Consider the following 21443-nt stretch of genomic DNA (forward strand, 5'->3'; position numbering starts at 1 on the left):
AGTAGCTACACTACCAAAATACGAATAGAAGTAATATGGATTCTTAGAATTGGTTTATCGATTTCTGATGTTTCTTATGCTGTCTAAAGAGAACAAACAAGAAAATTCATAATCCTTAATAGATGATAATAACGTTAAGACCAATAACAGTAATCCATAAATTAAACATCATAAATTAATGACAATAGCCTTTGGTTCACATGATCCTTTGTCTACATCTTCAAAGCAGCCCTTGCCATGGCCAAGGCACCATCAAAGTTTTGGTTTCCACCAATAAATCCACTCATATGCACAAAAACACAGCCAGGAATGCCAGCCTCCTTTGACAGTTCTTCATCCCTTAACCCTCGCCACTGAGAGGGTAGAGCCTTTCGGCTATCAAAACTGTCAGGAGACACTGCAACTGACTGCACTCTCCATTGTTTGCTTCTTTCATCCTGTAAATGACATTAGGTGATGTACAGAAATCTATAAATGTGTAACAGAACCTACCATAATAAGGCAGATAAGAGATGATATTAAGCTCATGGTGATATAGGGACTCAAGCATTTTATCATTACTTCAATGACAGCAGTCTCAACAAACATCGCTACAAAGGATTTTAATACCATCTTTATAAGTGGTTTACACTTAACTCAATCTTACAAAATCAGTTTGTAAAGCGAAGTTTGTGCCTTAGTATAATTTCATCATATCTCTAGTTGATATGCAATCTCCAAAAAAAAGTTATTGTGTATTGCTAAACCTCAAACCTAAAATATAATGAAACATTTTATTTCTATGTACTTTTTTTTAAACTCATGCTACACATCACTATGATTTTTATTTTTGTGTACTTTGAATGTTTAAATTTTATAAAATGCATTACTTTTAATTTTTGGTATTACTAAATTATGAAATTATATTTCTAATGTTATTTTTCATATATTTTAACCACTACTATTCTTTTTTAATCAAGTGAACCTTGAACTGGTCCCTTTGACTCATTTTATGACCTGTCTGGTTTACAAAACATAGATATGAAGAACCTTTCCACACAAAAATTATAGACTCAACTTTGAAGAAAAATTCTCACGGGAATTCAAGCAATGGAAGATATAACTTATCAAGTACTAAGATTTCACCAATGATTCCATTCATTTTGAAAAAGGAAAATTGTGGAAGAACTCACATTGACTAGAAATAAAACGAAGTTATAATATAAGTTGTTACAAACTTAACTTTAGAAACTGGTTTTGTAAAGTTAAATTAGGCTTAAAAGTACACTTCTTTATATGATATAAGAGTCATTCAAAACCTATCCTAATAAGGTGTTAGGCCTCATGTCACCCATTAATAGATTCTCCCCTAGTCCCACACTTGAGATGACTAGTTCTCAACATGAATGGGTGTTGATGAGTCCATAATGCCAAATTACCTTAGAAATATTACATTTCTGTTAATTTTGACTTTTGATAACATACCAGTATTTTCCAAGGCGGGGTCCACAATAAATTTGTTACTTGCTGATTTTCACCCTATTGATGACATCCCAATAAATTTTTTACTTACTGATTTTTTGTGAAGGAAATTGTTAGCATAAAGAATCTAAACTATGCCTTTCAAGTGAATTATTTTCATCCTTACTACTTGAGCTAAACCACATCCGCAAGCAGTCATCAGAATTGTCAAGAGAAGTGTGATTTACCAAAAAAAAAATAGATGCAGACAAGTGTGTGTCAATAATGATATACACCATAGTTTTCCTATCTCCTTTTTTAACCTTTGTCTAATTTGGTGGAAATGGGGTGGAAGGAACATAAGAAGGACTAACACCTTGCTTGCTCTAGGGAATGGAAATAGAGAAACAGTATGGTAAGAAGAGAGAAAGAGGTAGGAATAAAATTGAATGTATAACTGTTTGGTAGAGTAAAAATAGATAAAATAGAGTAGAACGATATTTTAAAAGTTATGTGATTTGATATAATTGTTTGTATAAGTAAATACCCATTATATCCTCATAAGTGGCAAACCAAATGTAGAAACTTCTCAAGCATAATAGATTAAAGTTATTGATTAGTCAATTATTCAAATAAAATAATCAATCATAAAATTTCGATAATAGGCTATCATTGAACAATATTGTTTTATGAAGGTTTATTTTAAACAATTTTGCTAATAGGGAAAGATGGGTAAAACAGGTTTTTACACCCTTGGTAAACAGTAGTCATGGTCAATATAAAACACACAAATACACATATATAATGAAATCACAGTGCCAAATAGCTAACAAAGTGTCATAAAATTACAAAACAATACTGTGTACATCACAAGGCCAAGAAAAGTGGCTAGCAACTCCACAAATTCAGCAAACAACTATTTTTAGATGCTGCACAATTGAGCAACATATACTCCCAAAAAACAGTGATGCTGAATAATAAGGGCTGTTTGCTGCTATATAAACTCAGCAATATACCCTACAAAAACTCCTATAAAACATCCTCCTCATTGATCAAAAGTTCTTCCCTTTCCTCAACAACGTCTTTATCCTCATCTATTGTGGATTTTCCCTACATGTTGAACTTGGCATTCAAGTTTCTTGGACCGCATTTCCTTCTAGCTCCCTCATCAACATCAAAACACGTATGTACATTCATCCATGAAGCATGCATAACTAAGCAAGGACTTTCCCTTTTTGATTATCCACTCGTCATTTAATTCAATACTGGACACGTACATGGGATAATATGTGTATGCCTTCTCTATCCTTTATCTCATCTCAAGTTTAGTATTATATTTAAGGCTTAAATGCTTATTTCGTCCCCAAGTTAGGGACTGAATTTCTGTTTTGTACCCGGTTTTAAAAATGAAGCTATTTTGTTCCCATATTACGAATTTTGTAAGAATTCGGTCCCTTCCGTTAAATAGGTAGGAACGGTGTTAAATTCACACTTACCTGACTACACTTTTCTTCTCTCTCCTCTGCTTTTCCTGACATTTTTTCTCTCTCTTCTCTATTTCTCTCACCGTTAACTGCCTCCACATTTTTCTCTCTCTTCCACCATTATCTTCCTGCGACCATTAATTACCATATCAGCTCTCTCCTGCTGCTACTAGAAACAGCTAAATCTACGATATATAGTTACTGTGTTGAGAAATTGTGAAGCACAAACGCAATAACAACCTTGTCCAAGAGAGTCTTTGGGTTCAAGTTTGTTGTCTCACTCACCTGAAGAACCATCGCCAGGGCGGAACTTGACAGCTGAGAAAGACGAACATTGGGATTTGGCGAGAAAATGGGTTTTGGACTCGCCTGAAACGGTGTCGATCAAGCACCGCACAACGTGCTTATTCACACCTAATCTCATTATCTCTGCCCAACGCCACACACTCAAACGCGCTTCTTTCTTTCATTCCCCTCTCACTTATTTCTTTTACGCTTTCATTGTTCTGATATCAAAATTACCATTACATTAATCTGCTGTAGATGATCTCTCTTTTTTTACTTTTTATAAAAAAAAATCTCAGCAATATGTTTTAAAATTAAAAAAAATTATTAATTATTATTATCATATTTTTATATTTACAGATCAGTTCTTCTCCTTTACGAATAATAATAAACTTTAAATTTATGTTTTTTACCATTCATTCTGTTGCACCCATTTATATTTATGTTTTATTTTTATTTATATAGATAGATACACAGTGGGACGACGAAGCTGCATAAAATTTTAAATACTTACATTATATTTGTTTTCTAAATATAAAAGTTTCCCAGAATAATAGAATATTTTTAAAATAAACCGTGGTAGAAAAAAACAGAAGAATATTTTCTAAATAGGAAATAGAAACATTTACCATTTTAAAGGCCACACTGTGCTGTGACGGAAAAGGGACGATTTTTTTTATTTGTAAAAGAATTTGATGACTAGATAAGATGAAGTTTAGTACTTTGATTGTCTTTTTTTTTTAAGTATTGTTTTACAGTTTGGGATTAAAACTTAAATGGATTTTGAAAACTAAGTTATAGGCTATGACGGAGATGATCGAAAAGTTATAAATGTATAAAGGATGAAAAAGAGATAGAGGGTGATTATGAGTAAGTATTTTTTATATTACAAAATTTGAGGAAGTTGAAGAAAATGTACAAGAGGTGGAGGTAAACCAGAATGGCTCTGGTGCATTAGATAGTAATATACTGAAGAACAAAAGAGAGAAAAAAGATGGAGGAAGGAAGTGTTATCTAGGCCCAGAAAGAGAGAAAAAAAAGTGTCAGAAAGAGCAGAGGAGTAAGTATTTTTTATATTACAAAATTTGAGGAAGTTGAAGAAAATGTACAAGAGGTGGAGGTAAACCAGAATGGCTCTGGTGCATTAGATACTAATATACTGAAGAACAAAAGAGAGCAAAAAGATGGAGGAAGGAAGTGTTATCTAGGCCCAGAAAGAGAGAAAATAAAGTGTCAGGAAGAGCAGAGGAGATAGAAGAAAAGTGGAGCCACATCAGCGTGAAATTAACGCCGTTCCTACCTACTTAACGGAAGGGACCGAATTCTTACAAAATTCGTAATATGGGAACAAAATAGCTTCATTTTTAAAACCGGTTACAAAACAAAAATTCAGCCACTAACTTGGGGACGAAATAAGCATTTAAGCCTATATTTAACATACACAACTTTTAACCTTTGTTGCTCTAATTGACATTTTCTTAGAATGCACATAGTCAAATATACTCCAATTCATTTCGCATCTCGCTCACTACATGAGCCTAAAGATTCTTATGGCTACTTGTTGATTCAAAAGAAAATATAGTTAATAAGGTACAGGAGGATATTAAGTGTGTTGTTAGAAGTTGCAAGAAGATTCTAGAGACCTCTTCCTAATCTTTACTTTAGAGCTAGTGTTCTCTATATTTAAAGGCTAATGTACTATTTTAAATCAATGAATTGAATAAAATCTCCTCATTCAGATTAATCCATTCCTTAGTTGGTACCAAAGCTCACAATCTTAGAGACTCTGCTTCCATATTTCTTCTTTACAATCTTAGCTACGATTCCATTTTGGGGTTGCCTAGCATGCACCCATTTCCTTCAATGATTGCACCCAGCTTGTGTTTCCTAGGAACCAACTTTATCACTACAGTTTCCACCATTGTCATCATCGCCAATTAGACTAACAATCTCACCAGGAAAGTAAATATGTTGTCCTCTGATATGTCCATCCCTCGAGTCTTGCCATATAATTGGAGCTATCACATGCCTCTTGTTCTACAACGCCTAAAAATTTCGGTCATCACAGCCCATCCAATCGCTATTCCCACTACTGCTTGCGTTGCCAGAAACACCTGGAGGTGGTTGTTCCCAATTTATCATTGTTTTGTCCTTTTGCCTCACATGAATCCCTCATTTGAAAAGATCATTGTTCATGGCAACATTGCTCACAAATTTTTCTTTTTCTCTTTTTTCTACTATTATCTATTTTTTTATTTAGGAGGGGGCTAAGAAATCCTTTATTCTTGGGCACGACAACTCCATTAAGCAATGCTAATCTTCCACACTTACCTCATGATAGTTGCCTTAATGAATAAAACTATCTCCAATGAGTACAATTCATTAGACACGCGTTAAAGGGTACAAATAGGCTCAACCATATTGAAGGAGAGGTTGTTGTTAGCAAAATGATGAAGATGAAGTTTTGATGATATCTAAATCAAGTCAAGAACAACCAAGACTCATGAAGACTTGTAACTTTTGATAATAATCTGTATTTAAAACACAACTTAAGGAAGAAACAAATGTTAGTGTACTTAGAAATAAGTTTAAGGCTTTAAATATTTCTCCCCCTTTTTGATCATTATTAAAAAGTGATGTATAATTGATCCCCCTAAATTTATTAGAAATTATACTCCCCTTAATAAAAGGATATATGCATAGAAATATTAAGGAAAAACAACATACATTTTACAAAGAAGTTAAATATATAGCACATACACTACAAAAAGCATAGAAGCATAAAGTGCCTAAGACTCATCATCACTATCGGGAACATATAGTTTGGCTAGTTTGTCATCAATTTCCTTGAGGTGAGTATTAATTTCATCATAGCGAAGAGTGTGATAAGCCATCATGTCATCCATCCTAGTTTGTTGCATATAGGTCATTGCTTCAATTTGTCTAGATATACTTTCTAGACTATATTCTTGTGGAGGATGGGATGGTCCAGCAACATCTGTTGGATCTGGCATAGGAATAGCTTCATCTGATTCGTCAGCATCTTGTGCATTATCACCTTCAGCACGGACAAACATATTGCCTTGTCGAATAAAACCCATTTGATGCAGTGCTGATTCCTCAATTTGATGAGTTGGTAAGACGTTGAGAAATTTTTCTCTTGTAACATCAACTCCTTTATAGACACAGATTAAGGAAATAAGGAGAGGATACGGAAGATGAGTTCGGTCATACCTCTTTGCACGTACCATAGTATCGGAGATTAGACTTGCCCAATTGATTTTTAAATTTTGAGTTATAGCAGACATGAGCATCAAATCTGTTTCAAAGCATTGTGCCAAGTTTGAACCTCTTGGACAAAGCAACCACACAATAAGATAATGAACCACTCTTTCCTCCATTCTAAGATGTCCTACTAGAAGATATCTCCTATTAGGTAGAGGTTGTTGAGGATTACGCATGAAAGAGCGATAGGCCAAAATTTTGTTGAAATCATCAAAGTCATTTGGCACATGCAGATTATTTTCTAGGATTGGAAGATGAGCGACATTTGTCCAAATGTCATGATCAAGAACAATATCTACACCCTTAACACGAGTGTAAACAATACCATTGTGGGCCTTCAGATTATAGTAAAAGACTCTTACCAAATCTGGATAGTAACGCCCTTGAAGTTGCAAGAGATGCTGGACGCCTTGCTCAACCAATTGCCGAGAAAACTGAAATTGATTTGCAGTAAACCAATTTAGATCAACAAATTTTTGACGAAGAACCTTCCGTTCTTTCCACATTTGCAGATATTCCTCATGCCTTCCATCATCTGAAATCCACCCATGAATATTTGGACCACGTGCGCGAGGAGTGATTTCCGATGCATAGCTTCTTCTTCTCCTTCTTGAGGGTTCAGCCATGAGAAGTAAAAAAAAAAAAAAAATTTGCACAGATGATTTTATCCTGGTTCGGATCTTACCAATCCTACGTCCAGTCGCTTATCTCAAACAAGATAAACCTTTTTCACTAACACAAAACAATTACAATCACAAAGAAACACAATTTGTAAAAGTTTAGAAACCACCTCTCTTGATACCACAAAAGATGAACCTACACCTCCTTTGAGTCTTCACAAAGGATGAACACCTCCTCCGAATACTTCACGAAGGATGATTCTCTTCCAAACACCTCCTTAGACACACCAAGGATGAACCGACTATTTCCTCTGTCACCGTAGCAGCACTTCACCAGCTCCACAGATAAGAGTTTCACAAGCCGAATAAGAGCACACAAGTCTCAATGATTTCTGAGTACTAGAGTACAAGGGAAGAGTTTCTCTAATTAATCTTGAGAGGAAATGAGAGTCTATTTATAGACTCATCCAAAGGCTCTTCCAATATGTTTATTCATTAAAACCACTATGGAAAACCATTCGTCCTTGGATGAGTCTATAAATAGACTCTCATTTCCTCTCAAGAAGACAAGAGAAACTCTTCCCTTGTGCTCTAGTACTTAGAAATCATTGAGACTTGTGTGCTCTTATTCGGCTTGTGAAACTCTTGTCTGTGGAGCTGGTGAAATGCTGCTACGGTGACAGAGGAAATAGCCGGTTCATCCTTGGTGTGTCTAAGGAGGTGTTCGGAAGAGAATCATCCTTCGTGAAGTATTCGGAGGAGGTGTTCATCCTTTGTGAAGACTCAAAGGAGGTGTAGGTTCATCTCTTGTGGTATCAAGAGAGGTGGTTTCTAAACTTTTACAAATTGTGTTTCTTTGTGATTGTAATTTGTAATTGTTTTGTGTTAGTGAAAAAGGTTTATCTTGTTTGAGATAAGCGACTGGACGTAGGATTGGAAAGATCCGAACCAGGATAAAATCATCTGTGCAAATTTTTTTTTTTTTTTTTACTTCTCATGGCTGAACCCTCAAGAAGGAGAAGAAGAAGAAGCTATGCATCGGAAAGCACTCCTCCCGCACGTGGTCCAAATATTCATGGGTGGATTTCAGATGATGGAAGGCATGAGGAATATCTGCAAATGTGGAAAGAACGGAAGGTTCTTCGTCAAAAATTTGTTGATCTAAATTGGTTTACTGCAAATCAATTTCAGTTTTCTCGGCAATTGGTTGAGCAAGGCGTCCAGCATCTCTTGCAACTTCAAGGGCGTTATTATCCAGATTTGGTAAGAATCTTTTACTATAATCTGAAGGCCCACAATGGTATTGTTTACACTCGTGTTAAGGGTGTAGATATTGTTCTTGATCATGACATTTGGACAAATGTCGCTCATCTTCCAATCCTAGAAAATAATCTGCATGTGCCAAATGACTTTGGTGATTTCAACAATCTTTCATGCGTAATCCTCAACAACCTCTACCTAATAGGAGATATCTTCTAGTAGGACATCTTAGAATGGAGGAAAGAGTGCTTCATTATCTTATTGTGTGGTTGCTTTGTCCAAGAGGTTCAAACTTGGCACAATGCTTTGAAACAGATTTGATGCTCATGTCTGCTATCACTCAAAATTTAAAAATCAATTGGGCAAGTCTAATCTCCGATACTATGGTACGTGCAAAGAGGTATGACCGACCTCATCTTCCGTATCCTCTCCTTATTTCCTTAATCTGTGTCTATAAAGGAGTTGATGTTACAAGAGAAAAATTTCTCAACGTCTTACCAACTCATCAAATTCAGGAATCAGCACTGCATCAAATGGGTTTTATTCGACAAGGCAATATGTTTGTCCGTGCTGAAGGTGATAATGCACAAGATGCTGACGAATCAGATGAAGCTATTCCTATGCCAGATCCAACAAATGTTGTTGGACCATCCCATCCTCCACAAGAATATAGTCTAGAAAGTATATCTAGACAAATTGAAGCAATGGCCTCTATGCAACAAACTAGGATGGATGACATGATGGCTTATCACACTCTTCGCTATGATGAAATTAATACTCACCTCAAGGAAATTGATGACAAACTAGCCAAACTATATGTTCCCGATAGTGATGATGAGTCTTAGGCACTTTATGCTTCTATGCTTTTTGTAGTGTGTGTGCTATATATTTAACTTCTTTGTAAAATGTATGTTGTTTTTCCTTAATATTTCTATGCATATATCCTTTTATTAAGGGGAGTATAATTTCTAATAAATTTAGGGGGAGCAATTATACATCACTTTTTAATAATGATCAAAAAGGGGGAGAAATATTTAAAGCCTTACACTTATTTCTAAGTACACTAACAATTGTTTCTTCCTTAAGTTGTGTTTTAAATACAGATTATTATCAAAAGCTTTAAACATCAAGAAGGTTTTGATCATCATCAAAAAGGGGGAGATTGTTAGCAAAATGATGAAGATGAAGTTTTGATGATATCTAAATCAAGACAAGAACAACCAAGACTCATGAAGAATGATTTTTGAAGACTTGTAACTTTTGTAATAACTGTATGAACATAGGAAATTAGTGGTTTTATGTATGCATTCAAAAGTGATGTAAAAATGAACCAAGAGCAAAAACTGTGCAGTGCTAATCGATTAACCAGGGAAGGTAATCGATTAGCCGTAATCGATTAACAAAGGTCAATAATCGATTGTTCCAGAGACGAATGGAGAAGCACAGCAATGCATGCTAATCGATTAACAAGGGTATCTAATCGATTAGCGTTAATCGATTAACGAAGGCTGTTAATCGATTAACCAAGTGACCGTTTGAAAAACTAGTCGTTTTTTAGCCGTTGGACTATCCGTTGTTTTGTCTTTTAGTGACTAATCAATTACCCACTTAAGTTAATCGATTAACACAGTCAGAAAGGCTGAAAACGAAAAATGGAAGAGCCTTTGGATGAGTCTATAAATAGACTCTCATTTCCTCTCAAGATTATCTAGAGAAACTCTTCCCTTGTGCTCTAGTACTCAGAAATCATTGAGACTTGTGTGCTCTTATTCGGCTTGTGAAACTCTTGTTTGTGGAGCTGGTGAAATGCTGCTACAGTGACAGAGGAAATAGCCGGTTCATCCTTGGTGTGTCTAAGGAGGTGTTCGGAAGAGAATCATCCTTCGTGAAGTATTCAGAGGAGGTGTTCATCCTTTGTGAAGACTCAAAGGAGGTGTAGGTTCATCTCTTGTGGTATCAAGAGAGGTGGTTTCTAAACTTTTACAAATTGTGTTTCTTTGTGATTGTAATTTGTAATTGTTTTGTGTTAGTGAAAAAGGTTTATCTTGTTTGAGATAACCGACTGGACGTAGGATTGGAAAGATCTGAACCAGGATCAAATCATCTGTGCAAATCTCTCTCAACCTTACTCTCTTTATTTGTCTTTATTATTTGCTTGGTAAGTTTAATTGAGTAGAAATTAAAAGGCACACCTTCGTATTAAAAACCCTCTTGGTTTGTTATTCCACGCTAACCATTCCGCTGCAGCCGCTCCTGACAGTTGTATCATCAGTTAATCCTAATTTCCAAATTTGGAACAATGATGACTCATGAATTATTTATTACATGGCTAAGGATCCATGACTATAGAAACTAATAGAAATTATGTTTTACTCCAATGCCTGTGAAATTTGGGAAGACCTCACAAATACTGGTTACATACAACACGATATCTCTACATGCTACACCCTCTCTATTCTACAATGTTCATTAAGCTTGAAATTTGCAGGGATGTTCACTCTTGCTCAGTTTGTTGAACAATCCCAAATATGTCAACTTTTACCAAGATTGAATCTTACACATGACCCTATTAGAGCACAAATTATTGGGAAGGAAAGACTTTCTACATTGTCCGAGGTGAGGAAACTCATTGAATTGAAATGATAGATAAACCCTCCCCTGAAGGAGTTGCCATGTTTGGAAAGGCTGCCACAACCTTGGACTTCAAATCTCGAAAACATAAAACTCAACTTCAAAGATAAGGATGACCATTGGTGCACTCATTGTAAGAAATTTTACCACACTAATGAGACTTTCTTCAAGGTATAAAACCAAGAACAACTACAATTGTCTAAGCCAAGGATAATTGTTCACTTTCCTCTACAAACGAATGTGTTTATTTTCTAAGGAACACAAATGATGTGGAAATCAAATCAAGGTTTATTAGCATATCTTGTGGCAAGTTATACAAGCCCAATGTCATAAAAAACATATTGTGGTTAGAAAGCAAGTACCAAAAGATGGCTTATTGATAGAATCCATAAGAGTATATGGACATTAAATTTCAACGCATAATGTAGAAACTCTTTCAATTGACGAGGACAAAGGAATCCTGGAAGAATTTCTAGAATCTAAAGTTGTAATAAACCTCCTTTAAGACTGACCTTTTAGTTCGGCTAGACAAATGAGAGCTTTCTCTTTTCCATGTAACTTGAACCAAGTCTCCTTGGTGTGGCCAAATATCTTACATTGAGGGCACCTACAATCCTCCTTGCCTTTTAAGTTGAATTTCATGTTCCTAGGATTTGAGATCCCAAGTTTGGAAGCCTTTCCAAAGAACATGCCAACTCTTCATTGGAAGGTTCATTTATTATGACCATTCGACGACTCTCCTCACCCTCGCCATAGAAGACTTTAGAAATAGAAGAAATTCTTTCCTTCCCAAGAATGTGTCCTAATAGGTCATATTGAGGGATCAATCTTGATAAGAACTTCAATATTTTGGGATTGTTCAACAAACAAAGCAAGAGTGACAACATCCCTACTATTATCTAGCTTCAAATTTCGAAATTGGTCCAGCTAAATCCATAGACCCTTCAACATTAAATGATGTCACACAACAAAGAAAGCACCCAGCTTGGTACCAAATGACACATGGAAAAAGTATTTCCAAGACCTTCCCCAATTTCAAGAGCACTAGAATAAAACCTATAATCTCTATTGATTCCTATAGTCATGGATCCCCGTAGCCATGTCATAATTTGCGAGTCATCATTGTCCCAAATTTGGAAATTTGGGTCATCCTAAGGAATGGCCTCTCCTGCAATATGGTTGAGCCTACTTGTACCCTTCAATGTGCTTCTAATAAATTGAGCACATTTGAGATCACTTTGATCATTAAAACTATCATTAAGCAAATATGGAAGAACAACATGGCTTAGTGCAATTGTCATGCCAAAAACACAAGATTCCTTAGACTTTAAAAAATATTAGAGAAGAAAAAACAACAATGTCATGAACAATACTTCTTTCAAAGGAGAGAAGAGCAACCAGAGGCGAAAGGGTAAAACAAGGGTACCCACCTTAGGGTAACTTCGACAAAGCAAGCTGCGCTGAGAAAAACACATCGAATGCACAATCACAAGTCCGAAACTTGTGTCACATGAAGCCCAATCATAGAGAAAAAAGAGGAGCATACAGGCACATGGATACTCCGATAGCAGTGCAAGTTCAATGGTTGACAAATTAAAGGATGACAAATTTCCTAGAGTGATTGTTGATCTAATTCAAGCTATGGCAACAACAACGGTGGCAACAAAAATGACAGCAACAACAGTGATAAAGATGGTGTGGCAGTGGCACAAAGTTGGATGCACCTTGGGCAACCCTGATAATTAAAGGAAACGGGTGCACTTCAGGCAACCCTAAAAAATGGAACATCAGCTAAGACAACAATGAAGACATGTGGAAACAGAGTCCTCAAGATCAGGAGCTCCAGTACCAACTTGGAAAAGATTAAACTATATGAGGAAAAAAAATATTGAATTAATTCCGTGAAACATATAGAGAACTCTAACCCTAATATAATATAAAAATTCCTATTGTAGCTTATAAAAGATATTTTCACCTGGAACAACATTAACCGATCAGCTTAAAAGGTAAAAAACCACCAGACGTTATTTTGAGACTTAATGGGGACTAGAAACATAGAATAGAACCTGAGAAAACGAAAATATACAAATACCTGATATAGAACATATTTGATTGGAGGGTCAATTTTCAACTCCCCTTCAAGCTCAAATAAGTGAAGCTTCCACTGCAGAAAACAAAACACAAGTTCACAATTTCTGATAATACAATGCTAACAGTACCATGTAGGTAATACACAGGGAGAATAAAGAACTCGAGGAATTGAGGTATTTTCAGAATACACATATAACTGTACATTAGCCAAAGATGACCATTCTAGATTATAAGCAGCAGCCTGTTGATGGTTTTTATATAATTGGATAATAAATAATTGGAGTTGCAGAAGCTGAATGTCTCCTGATACCATATCAAACCACAGAATGCAGAAAAAAAAAAGTATGCTTATTCAAAACTGAATGAATAGAAGATTAAAGACTGGAACATTACTGACTGGAAAACAATGATACAATGCTCTGGACTATATATAGACATATAGAATAATGCTTTAACATATTTAGCTGATACAGTAATACAGCTTTATGAAATTATAATAACGAACAGAAATATAATAGGAAAGTAAGCCAAAATAGTCAGTTCCATTTACTAACACAGATGTGCCACATCAGCTATGATCACACCGCCAGGGATTTGTTTTGGTCCAAAACTACTAGTGTTGTTAGGGCACAAATCACACAATGATGCTGTATAAAACTCACAGAAAACTGCTAAGGAGTAGAAAACAAGTATAGCCATGAACAGAAACTGAGAATCACAAGCTCATAAGTAAACTATTCAATAAAAAGTTAATCATATCCTGCTTCCTCTGATTATATTTACTTGCATGGTAAGAAAATTAGATCATTTTTTCATCAAGAAATTACGCTGCTTCCACTGACTATTTTTGCTTGCATTATAAGAAAATTAGATCCTTTTTTGCATCAAGAAATGTTGAGGTCTCGAAGATGTCTAAATAAATACACATTCAAGGGTCAAACCAGCATTTTCAGCATTAACATATTCCATGAATTAGAAATTTGTTCATGAAATGCATTGTTAGGAATCCAATAATAGGATCCTAATCGTATCTCTCGGTCACTGTAACGCACACTCACTCAACCGAAAGAATCAAATAATGGATATTTTATTCTGTGAAATGAATAAGGAGAAACACGTGTAAGATGAGGGCCTAACCCCTCTCACCAGGTGTTGCCACCGGTCTATACAAAGTATATGATTTTTCTCTGTCTAATCACAGTATAAAGTTTTATTCCTTATATACCCATACTACCCGCCCTATTTCTCACCGCTTCACCGCTAAGGCAGTTAGGCCTTCTTTTTCTTCCTTCTTTCATAAACTATCCAACCCCTAACATTACCCCATCCTGAAGAGGAACCTTGTCCCCAAGGTTAAATTCTGGGAATTGCTCTTGGATAGTAATTTTGTCTTCCCATGTCGCTCCATCCACCCCTCCTTCATTCCATTCAATTAGCAATTGCTCTCTGGTCTCTTCTTCTAGCTGCTGTTGTCTTCTATTCAGAAAACGTATTGGCCAAATAGTTGGGCCCTCCATATGCAGATCAGCTGGCAGCTCCCGCTCTACCCTCTTCGCTCCAATTGCCAGTTTCAATTGTGATGCATGGAATACAGGATGTATTCGAGCAGTGTCTGGCAACAATAATCTGAAGGCCACCTTCCCCACCTTTTTTTCTATTTCCCCCTTCCATAACTGTGGATATCTATAAGGGCACACATTAATGGGGCCTGTTCCTTCTTTCAAAATTATCTTGTGCTCACTCTCTCTCTCTGGCGGTAAATCTTGATGCTCATGAAGCACTTGCTGAAACTTTTCTAGCAGTTTTTCCAACTCACTCCCCTGTTTTTCTATCATATCTTGCTTCTCCCCTTCTCCTATAGGTACTTCCATTTGTCTTAATCCCCATATTACTGCTACCGCCTCTGCCTCAGTAATTTTGAGCAGCGCTTCGAGTGCTATTATCTCCCTAGCCAAAGTCGGATCTCCTCGGATCATCACTTCTTGTCCTCCTTGTTGGAACTTCATGGTTAAATTACCCCAATTATTCACTACTTCCCCCAACTTAGCCAACCATTCCACCCCTAGAATCAGGTCTACACCTCCTAAATCGAAAACATAATATTGCTCCGTAACTTCAATATCCCCCATATGTATTACTACCCCTTTGCAACAACCCTGGGTTTGTTTCCTCTGTCCGTCCCCCAAACAGACCGAATGAATCTGGCCTTTATCTACCTCCATTTGCAGCTCCTCAACCAACGTTTGGGATATAAAATTGTGGCTAGCACCACTGTCAACCATGATCATCACCACCCTATCACCCAAACTTCCTTGAAGTTTCATGGTTCTCGGTTGAGTCAATCCTCCTGCAGATAAGAAAGATAATTCTAACCTCTCATTTTCCACCTTCACTTCGGTTTCTCCAGGTTCTTCCTCCTCATCCTCGCCCAAAATCAACACCCTCAAGCCGCGTTCCGGACAACGATGTCCAGGGGTAAATTGCCCCCCACACCGGAAACAACGTCCCTCTTCCCTTCTCTTGAGATATTCGTGATAAGGGAGGTTTCGCACTCCTCTTCCCATTGTGTTGTTCCCCGTAGCACTCGCACCCCTTCCAGTCGTATGACCCGAGTTTCCTTCTCTTCCCCCAGACCCTACGCTCTCCATACTAGCCGTCCGCCCTTCCTGGTTTCGCATTGGTTCCACTCGAGTTATCGTCCCCGTCGTTCGTCCCCCCGACCCTTGTGGTCGATTCGCACCACCACCCCAAGTCTTAGTTCCTCCCGGTAGGACCTCCACATCTCTTGCAATTCGCATCGCCGTCATTAGTTCTTGGGGATCATGCGGTCGCACTCTATTCCTCACGTCCTCCTGTAAGCCTCCGAGGAAATAGCCTAGAAGTTGTGCGTCAGTTACTCCGTTCGTTTGTCCTACCAGAATCTTGAAGTCTCGAATGTACTCCTCGACTGTTCCGGTCTGACGGTTAGTCATGAGCCTCTCAAAAATCGAACCCCTGTTCCTGTCCCCAAATCGTCCGATCATCGCGCATTTCAGCCCTTCCCAGGTGCGGTTCGTCGCTTTCTCCCGCCAGAACCGATACCAATAACCAGCGCTCCCTTCCATGCTGACATATGCGACTCTGACCTTCTCCTCCTCCGTCACTCCCTGTAGCTCAAAGAAACGCTCCGCTCGGTTGATCCAGTTCAGAGGATCCACTCCCTCAAATACGGGAAGCTCCACCTTCTTCCTCCAATAAAATTGTCCCTCAGTTCGTTCCGCATTGCGCGAACCTACATTCTCATCCTCTCGCCTCGTCCTCCGCATGCCGTTCACTGAAGCCTGACTCCCATCCGATCTACCTTCGTGTTCGTGGTTGCGATTTCCCAGCATTTGCATGATTTCTTGAAGATCCTGTCGAATAGCCACCGAGTCTTGTCTTATCGCCACGTTTTCTGCCTTCAATCCATCTACTGCAATCTCTATAGCTTCGAGCTGGCTCTCCACCACGTTTAAGCGTCCTTCGTTTCTTCCCTCCATTACTCCGATCTCTCCTCCTCAGATCCGGCAGGTCGGACCACTCTGTTAGGAATCCGATAATAGGATCCTAATCGTATCTCTCGGTCACTGTAACGCACACTCACTCAACCGAAAGAATCAAATAATGGATATTTTATTCTGTGAAATGAATAAGGAGAAACACGTGTAAGATGAGGGCCTAACCCCTCTCACCAGGTGTTGCCACCGGTCTATACAAAGTATATGATTTTTCTCTGTCTAATCACAGTATAAAGTGTTATTCCTTATATACCCATACTACCCGCCCTATTTCTCACCGCTTCACTGCTAAGGCAGTTAGGCCTTCTTTTTCTTCCTTCTTTCATAAACTATCCAACCCCTAACATGCATAATAGTTAATTTTAGCATGAAAATTACAAGATCCTCTGCGTATTTGTCAACATGTTCAAAACTGTTGAACATCCTCAAGCTTCAGATCGTTATTTCTTAATATAGCACAGCCGAATAGAAATAAGTTGAATGAATCATATTCAAATATTAAACAAAACGTTACAAGAGGGGGGAGAATTTTCAACTCACAGGACAAAATTTAGTCAAAACTAGAATTTCTCCACTAGGATCAACAGTCTGTCTAGCTGCTATGTTCTCCATTACAATTGACCTTGCTGGTAACCATGACTTTACATGAAAACGAACGCTCTACAAGTGAAGAGGGGAGCATCTCAGATAACAAACCAAAATGTAAAAAAGGCAAGAAAATTTTTAAAACCACTTATTCCTGTTGAAGTTCAAAAAGAAAGTGCCTGACAGACTCACATCCAGAAATTCACTGCCAGCAAGAGCCATGGCACGTTGAAAGGCCTCATTTTCTTTCTCAGCTGACTGATCAGGATCTGTCCAGTCCAAATTTAATCTTCCTACTCTTGAGGATAAATGAGTATTATTCAAATATTTCGGAGGCAGGTCTGTATCATATCGATTAATTCCATTGTCTATAGCATCAATTGCCTGATATAATTAAACAATAACACTAATATCATACATCCAGTTTGGATCGACTAACTAACCTCAAATGCACCATTAATCCCATATACCACCCTGCAGGCAATTATCAAACTAATCCAAGATCATAGTTGAATGTCCCAAAAACATAAGTCAGCCAATGTCCTCTTACAATCAATCATTTGGTAATGAATATCAATTACGAAAACTGATCTATAGCAATAATGTACAATTTCCAAACATATACATATATCAATAAAACAAAATTCGTAACAGAAGCCATAGAAGTTAATAAGACACTAGACCACCCACAGGCCAATTATTTGAAAAGCCTATTCTGGGAAATATATGACCTAGAATTAATTATTACTGCACTTGTACTGGTATATGGAACATAAATGGTTCTGTGTGAGTATTGACATATTTCAACAAAGAAATGTAGAAACATGCATTCCAAAACTACACCAGAATCGTGATGTAATTGAGTTATGGTGCAAAATTGAATCCATCTACTTCTTGATATTATTTCTCATTCCCTTTTTATTGTTGAAGATCACACATCAACTAAACATATGACCAAATTATACTACATAAGTAAATACAAATCTCATCTTTCTAAACCAGTTTTGTGAGATTGAATTAGACTTACATAGTCCACTTTTTATGATACAGCATGCAAAATTCAAAACTATGTACCATACATATGAAATATAGACTATACTTGAAAATAGTGACTATTGCAATGCATTAAAAAAATAAAGAATGCTTGATTACTTGACCCGCAATTAGAAATGTTTACACCAGGATAAACAAGAATGGACCCAAGGAATCAAGTGGATCAGCTTGTCCCCTATCAAAGCCAGTTAACTACTTAGGTTGATAGACATATAGACAGAATGTAAAGGGAGTTAGTTGGCTATTTATTTCGGCTCTCAAATCCCTCAAGCCCTATTTCTCTCCACTGAGTTTCCCTAATCCAGTGGAGTCTGTTCAATAATTGTTCCCCTCCTGTTAGTTCCTATTCTATTAAAAAGAATCTATTAGGATGCTTGACTCCTCTCAGCATCTATTTTCTTGATAAACACTCTCCTCAATCTCCTCAACCCAGATTTTGCTCAATTATAAAAACATAATAATTAAATATGAATAAGTACATAAAATAATTAAATCAAACAAGTTCATCCAAAGTATGCATGGAGACAGGAAGACAGGAAAAATATTCAAAAATATATTACCTCCATGAAGCTCTTGTAAACCGCCAAATATATATGATGGACGTCTTGCTGTACGTCATCTACCTTCAGTTCTTTTGCTATAATCTCCTTTCCAAAATGCTATATCAAGGAATATAGTATTCACATTTAGAATAAAATTTCCCACAAACAATTTAACATTATACAGAACAGAGGACTTCACCACTGTGCAATCGAGGTAAATGACATAAGCAAGAAGTTATAATAAAGCCATAACAAAAATAGGTGGTTTAGATGAGAATTTTACCTTATAAACAAGACCAGCACTGCTCAATTTAGTGGAGAAACCATGCCCAAAAACTTCTTCAAAACCCTTCTGATGATGATCATACCGATCTCGGGCAGGGTCATAGACTCCCCCAACATCAAGAACAGCATCAAGACCCTCCAAAACCTATAGATCCAAAGTTCAATTTATGAAAAAAAAACTTAAAACAGATATTACGCCACAAACTTCCACTCCATTCATTCGCTAAAGTCTACCCTAAACACAGGGCAACATAAAAAAACCAACGGCAGCAACAATATAAAAGCTTAAGACAACTTCCCAACAAAATTTCCACTGCCCCTCCCATTCATGATTCAATGACAATATAAAGAAAACTCCCTCAACAAACCAAAATGCCGGCAACTCAAAAGGAAACACCCTCGTCCACATTTTCTAAGCAACTAAACACGCAAACCGTTAAGGAAATCACAAAACTGAAACAAGTGAAATTACTATATGGTCTCCTGCTTCATTATTAACTTATTTTACATTCCCACATTTTCAACAATCGGTGAAAATTTTCGATTTGGCTTTACTTTTTAGTACGTAAATTTGCTTAAATCCCACATGGTACCAGGTTCGATAGAGTATGTAAATGTTTGGTTGTTCTCCCATAATAGCTAGCTTTTGAGGGTGCGTTTCCTAATTACTATGTACTTTCCAATGCGGATATCTCAGCAACCAAACAGATAAATTTTTTGGTTTTTCATTAATCAGACCCCCATCCAGAAAAACAATTTTTTTTCTAATCAACCAAAAGAAAATAAAAAGTCATATTTCCCAATACCAAACCAAAAGAAATATTTTCTACCAGCCAAACCCCAAAAATATCACACTTGACCATCAACCATACAAAAATACATCATATTTCCTCAGCAATCAAGCAAAAAAAAAAATAAAACTAAAAAAGAGAGAGATGAGAGATGAACCAAACCTGAGGGTCTCGGGTGCGAACGATTTCGGCGTTGTTAAATTTGTGAGTGAGGCGAATCATGAAGCAGCCAAGGGCCTCGTCGCAGTGAAAACTTCCATTGTGAGTGCCCACGCGCTTCAGAGGCGCGTGAACGGGAGAGCCAGAAGAGAAGGAGAGTGATGTTTGGTTTGCCATGAGAAGAAGTGGAAGGGTGTGTTTGAGAAAATGGGATTTGATAAATGGTTTTGCCGTCACAGCCCACATGCCAGTTTTTCTTCACTTTCTTCCAACACTCATTTTTCTTCCATTCTTATACAAAACCCTGTTTTCTGCATTCTGTAGGGTTTAACCAATGTCTTTACAAATTCTTTTTAGACTTCATTTTCTTTACCAAATTATATTAAGTTTTCTTTTTCTTTTTTTTATTCTATTCCAATTTTGTGGGGTGCAATTTACTACATTAGATACTAACAACATGCGATTTGTAACTTTTTCTTCTTCTAACTGTACTGCTTCTAGTTTTATTAGTTTTATTTACTAGGCTATACCTCTCTTTTTCTTCTTGCACCCCCACAAAACCCTTAATCCCTAAAATACCCTTTAATCCTATCCTCTCAACCTCGTCAGCCTCTTCCTCATCCAAGGCTCCAGCATAATAGCTTCTTCTATCAACAACCTCAGCTCCAACCTTTATTGTCTAATAAGACAAGATTGCTTAACAATTTGTATTTTGAAGTTTAATAAATGTACCGTATGACCGGACGGTCTACATAGATCACGATCAGTATGGATGGCCAGTCTCATAAGCGCACACGAATATTGATTAAGGAGATTAAGACAGATCACGAATTAAGCCTACCAGATCATAATTGGGCCGAGATTAAAACATTGTTAATCCTAGGCCCACGCTAGAAAATTATAAATGTAAGTGAAAGGTAACAGGTAGGTGGACGCATTTACTGTGCATTAATTACTGTCACTGTTATATTGGATAATCGGACGGTTCAATTACTGACTTTGGCATCGGAGTATCTTTAACAGGTACACACCGACCGGGATAGTGAACCAGGAACGTATAGAGCAAGACCGGACGGCGAGGAAGGACAAATTGTGAAGGAGTTTGGTGACTCAGCTCCATAACCAAAACAATAAATATTATTTAATGAAATAATATATAATAAAATGAACCGTCTAGGATAAATATGGTAAAGGTTATAATTATATGAATTTTATTCTAAATGTTAAACGTTATTCTAAAAATAAAACTGGTTTAAACATTAAGTATACCGTACTTTTCCTAAACGTTTAATAACATCTATAGTATTAAATGTATGTACAAATAGTAGTTTTTTATCTATTGTGTTGTGTTTTCTTTATCTGCCTGGATCACAAAAGTACAAAGCTTTTATCAAAT

The 21443-nt window shown here is 36.9% G+C and overlaps 1 protein-coding gene across 3 annotated transcripts; it reads right to left on the bottom strand.

The window, feature by feature from the left end:
• Window positions 1–25: 25 nt before the first annotated feature.
• On the bottom strand, window positions 26–20384 carry LOC108346683 (uncharacterized). Of its 3 annotated transcripts, XM_052868330.1 has the most exons (8): window positions 20051–20384; window positions 19096–19242; window positions 18831–18929; window positions 17410–17601; window positions 17173–17292; window positions 13098–13169; window positions 12436–12465; window positions 26–437 (listed from the first exon to the last, which is right to left on the bottom strand). In XM_052868330.1, the coding sequence occupies exons 1-8, from the start codon at window positions 20291–20293 to the stop codon at window positions 213–215; spliced, it is 1128 nt and encodes a 375-aa protein (XP_052724290.1). In that variant the 5' UTR covers window positions 20294–20384; the 3' UTR covers window positions 26–212. The 3 variants fall into 3 exon arrangements, with proteins under 3 accessions (XP_052724290.1, XP_052724291.1, XP_052724292.1); XM_052868331.1 differs by lacking the exon at window positions 12436–12465 and having other exon boundaries at window positions 20051–20383; XM_052868332.1 differs by lacking the exon at window positions 12436–12465 and having other exon boundaries at window positions 26–433; window positions 13097–13169; window positions 20051–20383.
• Window positions 20385–21443: the final 1059 nt, after the last annotated feature.

This window comes from Vigna angularis, chromosome 9 (genome assembly GCF_016808095.1).
Source record: "Vigna angularis cultivar LongXiaoDou No.4 chromosome 9, ASM1680809v1, whole genome shotgun sequence".
NCBI lineage: Eukaryota > Viridiplantae > Streptophyta > Magnoliopsida > Fabales > Fabaceae > Vigna > Vigna angularis.